Below are 13,090 nucleotides of genomic sequence, written 5' to 3'. Positions count from 1 at the left end.
AGGTCTGTGATTCAGGGGGAAAATCCCATGACAAAGCCTTCAGCCCCAACAACTGCATGTAAGAGAGATTAAGTAATGGGAAACTCCTGTGGATAGAGTTGCATGAATAAAAAGAAACATGCAGCAACATGAAACACGCCAAGCTTCAGGTTTCACTGCGAGCTTGAAACGTGGGCCATGCTTAAAGAATTGTGCACTGGGGTACCTGTGTCTTTCCAGCAAGCACAGGACTAATTTCAAGGGACAGGCACGGGACGATGCATGGCCTTGCTTTGCATCATGCATTCAACATTAAACCTCTGCCATGTGTCCACAGGAAAACGGGAGGGAACTGGATTCTCAAAGGATTTACAGGGATTGCTTCTCCAGGCTTGGGGGAGCTCAGTACGGTGTCCAGGTGGTCTGGAAAACTCGGCTCTGTCTTCAGGAACTCTTAGGAGAAAGCAAGGCAAACAACACCAGAAAACTTAAACGTGTTGTTGTGTTGTTTTGTTGGCTTGGGTTTTTTTTGTTTGTTTGTTTTTGTTTGTTTGTTTTTTGTTGTTGTTTTTTGTTTTTTTTTCATCTAGCTCGAGACAGCCCTAGCCCCACCAGCCCCTGGTCATGGTTCCCGAGCCATTGGGGTTGCAGGAGAGCAGCCGTGGAATATCGGAAGCGTTAGAAAACAAACAGACAGACAGACAGACAGCACCACCCCCCTCCCAAAAAAACCCAAAAACCAAAAAAATCACCACAAAAAAACACCAACAAAACAACAAACTCAGTTGGCCCGCGAGGCGGGGGAGCGCCCCCAGCCTCCTGAGAAATGTAGTTCGCCCAGCTGGCGGGGCGAGGGCCAATCGCCGTGCCGCTCCTCGGCTGGGCCTGCTGGGAGTTGTAGTTTTTTCCGTCCACATCAGGGCAGCGGCCAATGGCGACGGGGCCGAACAAGACTATACTTCCCAGCGTGCACCGCTCTGCCGGCGCTACCGCGCCCATCGGCTGTAAACAAACATGGCGGGGGGCGATGGCGGCGGCCGCGGGCGGCCCTGAGGCTCTGTGAGCGCCGGTGTCCGCCGGGGCCGCGGGCGGGCGGGCGGCTCCGCCTGCTCCTCGTGCAGGGCTGCGGCGAGGCGGATCGGGGCTGGCAGCACACATGGATGACAGCAAGGTAAGGGCTGCGGGGCCTATCCGGGAGCTGGAGCCGAGGGCAGCCGGTGAGGCTCTTGGTGCAGGGAGCCTTCTGAATTCTGCTTTTCGCTGCAGCCGCCAGGAAGGAGGGGTTGCCCCCTTCGTTCTTGCTTGCAGCGCTTCGGTGCTGCCTCTGGTGTTTCCTTAAAGCTCCAGGCATGGGCCAAAGGCTGGATACTACCAGTGGTGTGGTGCAGTGGTTCATGCTGCCAACAGCGCCCTGAATTTATTAGATAAATAGCAGCTGTGCATAAATGGTGGGGTACGAGGGTGAGTTGCAGCCTTGCTGGGTGCTGGAGCTTGGATTCTTCCAGCATTGTCTCATGAGAGCAGCAGAGCGGCATCCCTGAAGGTGCAGGGCTTCCCCTTGAGCAGTGCCAAACATGGGAAGATGCACAAGGAATGCAGCTTCCAGCTGCTTGTACCGGGGTGCCCCTGAAGCAGGGCCGGCAGGGACAGCTGCTGTGCCCACTCCGTGCAGCGTTCTGCAACTCAGCTGAGTTCGGGTATTTCAGCTCACGGGAGTGCTGCTTATGGGCTGTCCTGGGGGTCGTGCTGGAGACTCCACTTGAATCTTTCTTTTTCACACAGCCTGTACTGATCTGCCTTAATTCAAAGAGGGGAAAATACTTGATACGATTTCTTGGGGAATAAAGAAATTTAGAAACGATCAGTAATTTGGCAATCCACAGTCCACAGAATGGATTGTAAGTATATGAAAGGTTTATGGTCATCTGCTGTTTTAACAGGTATACTAATTTATTTTGTTAAAGCCTTGTCTGAAAGCTGTGAAGGAGGTTGGGGGAAATCTGCATGTCTGAGAACTGCATCAAAGTTTGTGTAATTGGGGCAGTAGTTTAGAAGATCCAGAAGATTGAGTTCTGGAGGCATATATAGTTCATGAGTATTATGTGATTTTTATTTCTCTATCAGATGTAGGTTATTTGTACTACCCAACTTCCAGATTTCCATTTAAAAATAATTTTTGATCTACCATTGTGTTATGTGGAGGCCTGATAGTCTGCATTTTTTTTTCCTGAAACATTTTATGACACATTTGCTAAATAAAATGTATCTATTTACCCAGTCAGTAAGTCAAATCTTTGGTCTTTTTTTTTTAACTGATTTTGAGTTGAATAGGAAAAACCCAAAAAACTTCTTCCTGTCACTCTTCTTCCTGTCTTCATTCCCAAGTACAATTTTTATAGTTGAGGCTGCAGGTCACCCTGAGGGTTTGGTGACTCTGTTCAAGAGATGCCATTTCCCTTGGGAGGGCTCTTCCCATGGCAGGTTGCTGTGTCAGGATGAGGCAAGCACTATTTATACCTCATCTTATGGCCACTGTGGTTACAACTGGAGCCAGCATGTCCTTGAAATCTCCTAAAAATTCCACTGAGTCATGCTTTCCTCCTTGCTGGCCTGTGAGAGAACTTTCCCTGCAAAAACTCAGTCAACTAAATTGTGTTGGTAGTGTAGTGACCATTCCATAGCTGCCTGCAGCCAAGTTCAGTGTTTGCCTTCATCTATGTGATATAAAGAATTTAGAATTGAGCTTGCAGGCTGAAAAGTTTTCCCTAATTCATGGTGCACTTTAATTTAGCCTTAACTGGTTTAAGAGAGCATTAGAAGAATGGTTCTTGATAACATATTCCTCAAAATTGGAAGGAAACAGTAAGAAATAAAGGGATAGATAGAATATCTTAACATCAGATCTAGAAAAATTTCATGTTTCATTTCAGAAGGATGTTCTTAAATTATTCATACACACAAAAAAAACCCAAACCCAAACCCAAAATATTACCTTTTTTTCTTCTACAGAACTGCTTTTAAAGTAGGGTTTGTTCAGGTACTGGCCTCACTTCTTGCTGTGGTTTAAGCTATGGGGTGTGTAAGGGAAAGAGTTTAGTGATGTAGCAGTTCCTTGGCAAGTAATTCCTGTTAAAACAACACTTGAGCATCTCTGAAGTATTTAGACAGAGGAAAAAGGAGAAGCTCTGTTATTGTGGTTTCAGCCTTTATGGGTGAAATTTCTTGGTCAGTTTACAAGACTACATATAACATATTATGTATTTGTTATATGCATTGGGGAGCAGGGACTAGGGTAAGAAGTTGATAACTCTTGTTATTAAGTATTAAAATACAGTTTTATATATCTAACTGCAATCTTTTGTGTTAATTACAGAGGTTTTTATAGGGAACACTGATAACTTTTCTTTGAGTAATTAACTTTTCAGTTTACAGCTAGAAATGAGAAATAAAAGTTTTTAACATCAGATCACTTTTGTTATTCCAGTGAAGTTAAAAACAAGCGAACAAAAACCAGACCGCCACCTAAAAAGGTTGGGGTTGCTCTCTTTTATTACAAATATTCTTGCCTTGCACAAAAAAGATGTTATATTACTATATTTATGGATCCAGCAGCTGTTGATGTCTTGCTCTGGTGTTCATGCAGCTTTCCTTTTTGAGGGAACACTTGGTGTTAGAGCAGGGCAAGGCTCTCAGCAAAGAGCTGCGCTCAAGGAGTTGCGTTGCTTTCCACACAGCCTGGCTGTGAGGCATCAAATACTCAGTCCTGTGTGGTCCTGAGTCATAATTATGGGGATGCAGGTGTCCCTTGGAGGGAGTGTGGGAGCAAGCCAGGTGTGAAATCTTGTGTTTAAAACAGAGAGCTTGAGGGGTCTTTGGCCATGAGCTGTCTTGTAGCCTGTGACCCTTGCTGGTGTGGCTGACTGGGGTCAGGGAGAGAGAGGTCTCCCAGGCAATCGTGGAGTCAGCTCTGGGTAATGCTTTGTGTGCCACAACAGGACCAGAGCTACTGTGGAGATGATCTCAGTTGTTAAGGAGGTGGGCTGCTATGTTTTCAGCCTTCAGGGCCTTTTCAGAGGATGCAGGTTCTCAGTGTGCTAGAGAAGTCTTCCACCCAGGATCATGTCCAAACATAAAGCATTCTCATTGCTGCTTGCTTGGAAATATAAAACCTTAACAGTTTTGATTGCAATGTGATATAAGCAATTTCAAATCATTAAATGTTTTAAGAAGCTGCTACTCAGCATTGCTCAGGTGACACGTCTGCTCATATTTGCAAGGAGTGAGTAAAATGGAGGAGCTGAAAGCCTCTAAACCAGCTAGAACAGTTTTATTTCATTGTTACAGTGGGCTGGGAGGATGCACATGGTAGAGTTAGCTGACCATCCCTGATCCTGAGTTCTAACAGAGACAGATTTAGAAAAGTGCCTGGTTTCTGTTCGTGTGAACTGACAGAATGTGTAGGGCACAGTGGTGGACATAATTCCCTGTGCGAGGCTGTAAGTCCTTCAGGGGGGAAGAGGAGGGTTGTCACCAGTGGAGTGGCAAGCTGGCATCTGAGTGACTGCTGCCCTGAATGTTAGCTCTTACACATCTGGGTGCCTGAATAACACCTTATGAAAACTTGATATTTAGTTTTAGATATTTAAAAAAGCTCGTGCTTTTTAAAAACAGACGTTGCAGCAAAGACAGTATTCTTTATGCATCTGTGCTGAACATGATATTCTTACTACGTGAAGCACTTTGTATGGTGAGAGTTTTAGGATTCATTTCTGTTGACACATCTGCCTAAGACTTAGATCATGTTTGCTCACTAAATAGTATCTTACATTTTTGGTTCCTTATCAGATGCATTTTGTCTGCCAGTGAAAGTAAAATAATTGTGTTGGGCATATAAAATGTCATGCAATGGAGGAATAACAAGCATGCTCTCTAGCTGGGTTTTGTACTGCTACTGTGAGTGGTATGCTTTGAACTGGAAGATCAGAAAACTTCATCTTTATTAGGAGACTTGTGACTGGCTTCATTTGCTGTCTGATTTTGTGAAAATGTTTGCAAGTGGGAATAGATTCTTCCCCCCTCTACTGTAACACAGCACTTAGGTTTTATTTCTTACTGATAATTTTTATAGTTTTATATAAATTCTCTAGATGATCACCAGTTCCATGCTAAGTTAAGTTCTGCAGACCTGTACCTTCAGCTGCCAGTGCCATGAGGGAAGAGTCAGCTTAAGATGATTCCTTGAGCTGGATCTCAAGTACTGGTTGATGGAGCTGCTTGTTTATTGGTTGTACTAGTTTGAAAGCAAACCAGTGAGAGATTCCCTTCCAAGTCAGAACTGCAACTTAATAGGAAAGTTAAAATAAATGCAATAGTACAGAAACACTGACAAAGTCAGTGCACAATCTGACACCCTGTCGGTCAGGGTGGTGGTAGCAGTCTGATTAAATGGTGGCTGCAGTCCTTGCTGGAATGATGGATGTGATGCTGCCAAAGCAGTGATCCTGTAGAAAGATCTGGTCCTTCTCCAGTGGTGGTTGTCAAGCTCTTATCCTCTGGGAATCCTGTGGTGTTCCAAACCTCAGCTTATATCGAGGTAGGAATGCTTGGTTCCTCCCCCTGGGCAGAGCATCTCACAACGGGATGATGTAATTTATGAGTCATGCAGTGAGACCTTGATGGCCCATTAGCAGAAGGTATCTGTTGGAGGGAGTTATCAGGGATGAGTCATGAAGGAGATAAGAAACACAGCCCCACCTGGTTTTAACAGCTTGTGAAGATGGCGATAGAATACATACTTTTGGTTACATCTTACATTGTAACCTCGGACACTGGTAAATGAACTCAGAGCTTCTATGAGATGCTGACCTGCTCAGTGTGATCAGCATTGCTGATCACAGGTGCTGAGCAGTGCCTAGGATGGTGTGGCTTTAATCTGCTAAATTGATTCAAACCTCCAGATGTCATGATGAGGCCAGTTTTATCACGATCTTCTGTCCGAGGGCCTCAGCTCCTCAGGGCTGTGAGTGCTAGTAGCTGTGTTATGAGTGTATCTCCTTCCTGAGGAGGACCTCTCTGCTGTGCATTGTGGCAAGGATTTTGGAGAGATCTGCTGCATCCTTCTAATAAAACAATCCAGAAGTCTGAGAGATTTTCTGTATCAGGTTGAGTAACTGCAGCTATTTCCAATCCCGGGTCAAATAACTTTGTGCCTGAACACTGATGGAAGGCAAGAATGAGGTTATGATCTAAGCAGTGTATTAAAAAGGCAATAATGGAATCACAGAATAGGCTGAGTTGGAAGGGACCCATCGGGATCATTGAGTCCCAACTCGTAGCCCTGTGCAGGACACCCCAAGAATCACACCATGTGCCTGAGAAAAGAATTATGTTCTTCTATTTTCTGAACTGTGAGTGAACTGAAATGGGAGCTCTGTCAGATCTCTAACTAATGCGTGCCTTTATTAATATTTCTATGAAAACTTTTATGATTAATGTTCTGAGTCTTGATTGCTTATGACTCCCTGAAAAAACCCCCATCTCCACTGCTGAATGCTAATAGATCATGTTCCTTTATAAGCTCAAGAGGAATACAAAGGGACAAAAAATGTGTGCTTGGTCTGTTGCCATGTTCAACATCAACTATCACTTCTGCTTTGTCTCCTTTCTGTCACATCAGCATAGCAACTGAGTAGGCAAACATGACTAGAAGCCAGGGAGATACGGTGATGCTGCATAGGGGCAAAGGATTTCCCAGGCCTTTTTCTCCCCAGCTGGGTTGCTTAAGGTTACAGCAGGAGTTTCTGAATATTGGTGAGACAAAACTGACGAGGATGCAGGATTTAATTACATTGCTTTCCACTGCTGCCTTTGCAGGGTGACGTGTAATTGTGTGGCGAAGTCCAGGAGCCATGAAGATAGTATGAGTCTTTGGGGATGGTGTGAAGGCAGATTATTAGGTTAGTGCTTAGAGTCAAAAGGCAAGGAAGCTTTTTGTTATTTCCATTGTCCTGGTGGTTAGAGTGTTGGCAAGCAACAGTGGTTGAATGGTTGAGAGGTTCAAGCCTTTTCCTGCCCTAAGGGAGCTCGTGTGCAGGGCTGCTACAGTGGTAAAAGATCTTGGAGGGAGAGCAATTGGCACACCTGTCTGTAGAATGCTCTCTGGAATGATCAAAGGGAAGGCAATTTATGGATGATGGTGGATCCGGACCTATTTGCTTTGTGCTGAGCAGTCTTTAACTTGCTGTTTGTGAGAATCTGCGTGTTGGGAACCATTTACCTGCCTGAGGCTGGGGGGAGAGGGCATGACTGTCAGTGCTCCCGTGCAGGACTAGGACTCGAGGTACTGCTTTGTTCACACAGCAGTGTGGGGTGTGCTGGGGCCCCAGCCTTAAGTGTCAGCTCACTCTAGCTCTAGAGGGTCAGAACCCAGAGTGGCCAAGGTTTTTTGAGAGAGCTGCAGTGTATGTCTCTACAAGACCTTATCTAGCTCTTGAATTCAAAGATTTACTTTGAACTACCTTGCATTGGCACAGAAAAGCCTCAGGTGCTAAAAGTCTTTGAGAACTGAAGTACTTTGGCTGTAGTGTGTATAATGTAATATCCATCAATCTTCCAAGTGCAAGTAATAGTAGATAGCAACTTGTGACTGCCTACAGCCCCACCTGAGAAGACTCTGTGTAGTTCTGCATTCTGCTGGACTGGGAGTATGGATCACACCACGCATAGCCAGGAGCGTGTTTCCATGAGAGGACAGACCTTGTCATGCCTGAAAGAGGACAGTCAGTTTCCCTTTTTCAGAGCTCCTGCACCCTGCCTTGGCCACATCTGGTTAGTTTGAACTTTGAACTACACTAGATTTTCTGAACTAGAAAATTTTAAGGGGAGCACTTTGATGGAGTACAGAATTATTCAAACTGTATTCAGCAGTTCAAGTGTAAAAGAGCTTCATTTTTTTTCCTTTGCTCTTCTGAATGTATTGTGTTTGTTTCATTATCATAGATGTCCATTAAGTACTTTCTGTTCTTTCATTTGCTTATGGTAGGCAGCTACTCCTGAATAAATTAGGAGGGACAATACAGAGAGGGTAGGATTATGTTGGCATGTGATTGTTGACTCACTTTCCAAAGAAAGAATAGGCTCAATTGTATAATTCTTTTTTTTCCCTCTTCATTCTGGCACATCAATTCACTGTTATTGTTTTTATTGCAGCTTGCTAAGTTTGCAGAACAAGTGACTTCTTTGAATGTTAAAAATGACTTATTTTGTAGCTTTTCACAGTAAAAGTGCCTTTTTTTTTTAATGATGAACTCTGATATTTTGAACACTGCCTATTAGAAAAAGTCCTGTCTGTATACAGGATGGTGAAATACTAAGGCAGCAGTGAAATTCTTGTGTGCAGGTGTGTGTTAGGTGTATTTCTCCACACCTCCTCCAGTCAAACAGTGTGGTCAGAATGCAAATAAAGACAAATCCTCACTTCAGAGGGGAGCTGGGGTGTGTGGCTGATGTAATGTTTACAGGGTGATACTACCCAATGACCAGTGAACTAAGCTTCAGACCATATTTAAGACTTTCTTGTGCCATGCCCCCATGTTAAGAATAAAATATTTGGGTGGGGAAGCACAGAGTAAACACAGGGGAAACTGGTTTTGGTTTGGTGGGTTTTTTTGTTGTTTTTGTGTTTTGGTTTGGTTTTGGGTTTTGTTGTGTTTTGGTTTTTGTTTTTGTTTTTTAGTTTATTTGTAGCAGGAGAAGTTCTCAGACCTGTAAAAAAGGAGCCACAAAGAAAAGGGGAAAGTGATTGCAAAAGCTGCATTCCATAGGGCAAGAAACTAGGGAGTTACATTTCTGCAATGGAGATCTAAATTAGGAACAGGGAGAGTTCAACACTGATGGGTTGTGTGAGGTGTGAGGAGACTCACCAGGCTGTGTAGTAATGTTTTGAGGGTGAACGTGGCCAGAGTGGTGATGTACTACTGGAGCAGAGGCAGCAGAGATCGGGCTCGGTGTGACTGAGTTCCCTGTTCAGTAAAACTCCTCAAGATTCCTTTGAAAGAAATCTAGCCCAGGGAAGCTCAGATGGCTAGTGAATAATTCTGAATTTAGAGTAGGCTGAAACTGTTGACTGCAGCAAAACTGAGTTTTGCATTATATTGATAGAAATAACTATATTTTTTTCTAAATTGAAGTGTTAAACTCCATAATATAGTATTTCGAGACCTGGCAAATACTAGAGCAGGGGCTGTTGGTGATATGAAAGCAGCTTCACTACAAGCTGACTATGCCTCCTCAATACCCTCGTAGACACCTGGAGTAGTGTGTTCAGTTCTGGGCTCCCCAGTATGAGAGAGAAATAGAGCCACTGGAGAGAGTCCTGAAAACTTCATAGCTCAGCCTTCTTATTTCCTCTGTTGCCCCAGAATGTGTATGGAAGATTTTATATTTGGGACTCCTAGTAGTTACAATCACATGGTTCCAGCATTACCTTTGCAGAACAGGATCTTTATTGTGCTCTTCCTTTCCAGGTGGTTGGAGGCAAGGTAAAGAAACCAGGCAAGCGGGGTCGTAAACCAGCCAAAATAGACTTGAAGGCAAAACTTGAAAGAAGTCGTCAGAGTGCAAGAGAGTGCAGAGCCAGGAAGAAGCTGAGGTACCAGTACCTGGAAGAGCTGGTTTCAAGCAGAGAGCGAGCCATCTGTGCTCTCAGAGAAGAGCTTGAAATGGTGAGGAGCTATCACTTAACCTAACCCTCAGTATTATCTGGGACCTGTCCTCGTGAACACTTGTTCTTGAGACCGCAGTGACTGACAGTGGCATTTGGCTGGCCCGGAGGTATCAAAACATCAGATGCATCCAGCTGTTTGCCTGCTTTGGTGTGTAGAATATGAATTCATGTCACAAGTTATCTGCTGGTTCCGAACTGGAAGCAAGCGAAGGAAGTGCCATTACATTTGAGTCTGTTGTCTTTGAAATGTTTGGTTTTGAAAAACCTTTGACAGAGGTAGATTGCGGGAAGAGGTGTTAAAATATCAAAGGGGAGACATATATCCACAGGGTGTCATTGCTTCTCTGTTGGGGAGGTGGATTCTTGCAGCATGCTCTCTGTGTAGATGGTTCCAGCATGTGTAAGATGGGGTCTTGGCCAAATGAGCAGCATTAACCAAAGAGAATGTTTCATCTGGAAATACAGACACAGCTCCTCAGGGATGTCATTGAAATGTCACCAGCACTGAGGACACTGCTTTGCCCTGGCTTTAGGTTCGTTTGAATGGGCAGGGCTGATCACTACGAGGCAGTAGGTTTAGGATCAGGTGAAAAGCCAGCCAACTGTCCCCAGGTTTTTTTGGTGTGCTTCAGGGTTTGGCAATGAAGAATTTAAGATGAAGGAAGTAGGAATAAGGCACATGTGCTTCCACTGTGCCTTGCGCAATGAGAAAGGACCTCTTAATAGTCCATCAGCCCCAGAGTCATGTGAAATATTTGTTTTTAATAGGCCATGAACTGGAACAGTGTTCTCGCATGCCAGCAGCGAGAAATTGCACAGAGTGTTCCATGTTGTTTAATAATTACAGTGTTCTGTCTAGTGCTGCCTCTGAGTAGCAGTTTATTGACTGAAAGAGCCTTTGCTGAGGCCAGGTATGCAGCCATGGACACGTGCTCAGCTCATTAGTGCTCTGCAGTTTCATAAGAGGCTTCAGCTCAGTAAATGCAGACCTTAAATGAGTATACCGGAAGGTAAAGATTACAGCCCTGTTTTGTCTGCTAATGTGATCCTGGCAGTTTGCTAAGGCCTAATGTGTTTGCATATTTCAGTACAAGCAGTGGTGCATGGCCATGGACCAAGGGAAAATCCCCTCAGAAATAAAAGCCCTGCTAACTGGAGAGGAGCAAGGCAAAGCACAGCAGAACTCAACCAAACTTGCCAAGGCTGCGAAGACAGAAGCAAACAGCAGCAATCCCTGTAAGTATCCAGGCTATGATTAATTCCTGTTTTGTTACATCTTTTGTGGTGTAGGAGGATGGCTGTGGTGTAGGAAGAAACATAAGGATGTGCTTTTGGGCACAAATAGTTGATTGAAGCAAAGAGCTTAGTGGGTGGTACAAAGACTCTGTGTAATGTTTACATGGACAACACAGAAATTACACTATAGAGGAAGCTGGGCAGTTACTTTAAAAGAAGACTTTGTGTTTCACCAAAGCCTGTGGAGACCTGTGAAGACCTTAATTTCTTACAGCATATTCTGTTTTTTAATGCCAGGTAAATGGAATGCATAAAACATAATTGAATTTTAAAAACTCCACCAAGAAAACATTATTCTAGCTGCAAGCACTCCAAGAGAGAAATGCCGGACTTGGGATTTCCTATGGGGTCTTCTTTTTGAATCCTTTGTGCTTGTGCAGGGAATGGAATAGGGTTCTTCTGGGAATTGGAAGGTGAAAAGACCAAGTGATATGAAGTCATATTCCTGATATGTTTATGCAAAGGGAGAGAGTTAAGGTGTAGCATAGGCAATTTTGTATACTTCTGATTTTGTAATAGTTCATGCTACAGGGTAAATTACACTTCACTGAAGATTTTTTAAAAATAGGAGTTTCTAGCTTTATAAGATTCAACATGAAAACCACTTTTTTAACCGTAACACTGTTCCCTGGTGCATCATTCTCAGGAGGCCGATGCAGAACCTTCTGCGCTGCAGCAGAGGTGGCTCGGGGGCTCGCAGAAGGAAGAATGCTGTTCTGAAGAGTGGATGCATCCCCAGGTGCAGGGGAAAGGATCCCAGTGCTCTCTTCTCTTTGTTCCTCCCCACATGAAATTCTTTGATTATGGTGTTCCTAAGGCTTCGTGGAGTGGGGCTTTTGGGGCAGCAGGTGTTTGTGTAAGTGGAGCCTTGTTCTTCCTTTCGCTACACTGCCCTCCCCATACAGCTATGGCAGCTTTGGGACATTCCCAGCACAAGAGTGGGGCTGCTTTTATATCAGAGCCCAGAACTGGGCTGGCTTTGTGTTTGGTGGTTATGTGGTTGTTAACTGTTGTGGGAGTCTGGGAGGTTCTGTAAAAGAAAAGCAAGAGAAGGATCTTGGTAACAGCTTTGCTAAAGCCAAACCTGGTACTGTTGAGGAGAAGGAGCTGGATCAAAAGCTTTCAGTAAGAAGATTTATAGCAATGCCATTTGTAACGTGAATGAAGGTGTTGCTCTCAGCATCCATCTGTAATGCAGTGTCTCTTGTGTGTGACTGGGATTCTTAAAGAGAGGTACTAGATACATTTCCTGCTTCTGCCCATATTTCTTCCACTGGGTGCATTTTCCACCTGCCGTGCTCCCAGGAAGAGAGTCAAGGCATGTCCCCACATCCTGCTTCCAGCAGGGGAACAGCAGCCATTCCCTCTCACCCACTGGGTCCTGAAACCTTCATGTAGCTACCTACATTTTGGGCCCTATTACCTCTCTGGACAGCATATTAATGTGAGTTCTGCTGCACTATCCTGGTTGCCCAGCCAAAGACAATGCCAGGAACTGGTAGCAAGGAAAGCAAGTTGCATCAGTTTAGTTTTGTGATCAGAGAGGTGATGTCAAAACTCTTGTGGGCTGATGTTATCCCAGTTATTGACAGATAACCTGCCACTTTCCTCAGACTGCTCTTTCTCCTGGATTCATCTGATGCAGTGTGGAGAGTGGAGCTCAGGATTTTCAGAGGGGGTTTGGCTTGCTTATTCTGTTTTGTTTATGACAATGTCTTTCTCTGTATTTTATGAAATGCATGGAACGTTTTTTAATCTTATGTTTTCAGCATTTTTTCATAGAATAAATATTATAATGAATGACTTTGCTAGACTGAATGTTGCCTTCTTTTTATTGAACGAATTGGGTCTGTTTAGCATTATCTCAATTTAGGGGGGGTCAGAAGCACTGAAAATAGTCGAGTGCCATATTTCAGGGTACAGCACAATTGTTTTCAGGATTCCATTCTAAGCACCTGTATGTTGAACGTTAACACATGTTTTTTTTTTTTTTTTAAGTTTATTCTTTAGACCCTGCAACCATGTACTCAGTTAGCAATTGCTAGAAATGTTGCACAGACACACAAGACTGTTAAGAGAGGTCAAGTCACA

The 13,090-nt window shown here is 44.1% G+C and overlaps 1 protein-coding gene across 1 annotated transcript; it reads left to right on the top strand.

Moving 5' to 3' along the window:
- The first annotated feature begins 961 nt into the window (after nt 1–961).
- Nucleotides 962–12,802, top strand: CREBL2 (cAMP responsive element binding protein like 2). The gene is made up of 4 exons (XM_069003423.1): nt 962–1,150; nt 9,504–9,701; nt 10,792–10,939; nt 11,646–12,802. Coding segments are annotated over exons 1-4 (363 nt in total). The 5' UTR covers nt 962–1,135; the 3' UTR covers nt 11,648–12,802.
- Nucleotides 12,803–13,090: the final 288 nt, after the last annotated feature.

Source organism: Aphelocoma coerulescens, chromosome 1A (genome assembly GCF_041296385.1).
Source record: "Aphelocoma coerulescens isolate FSJ_1873_10779 chromosome 1A, UR_Acoe_1.0, whole genome shotgun sequence".
Classification (NCBI taxonomy): domain Eukaryota; kingdom Metazoa; phylum Chordata; class Aves; order Passeriformes; family Corvidae; genus Aphelocoma; species Aphelocoma coerulescens.
The sequence above is the reverse complement of the archived record's forward strand: the minus strand, read 5'-3'. Positions and strand labels throughout refer to the sequence as shown.

What these genes read in the sequence shown, in the direction of transcription:
- CREBL2 (XM_069003423.1), top strand. An exon ending in TCAGAGAAGAGCTTGAAATG is followed by an intron (nt 9,702 to 10,791) that starts GTGAGGAGCTAT and finishes TGCATATTTCAG; the next exon opens with TACAAGCAGTGGTGCATGGC.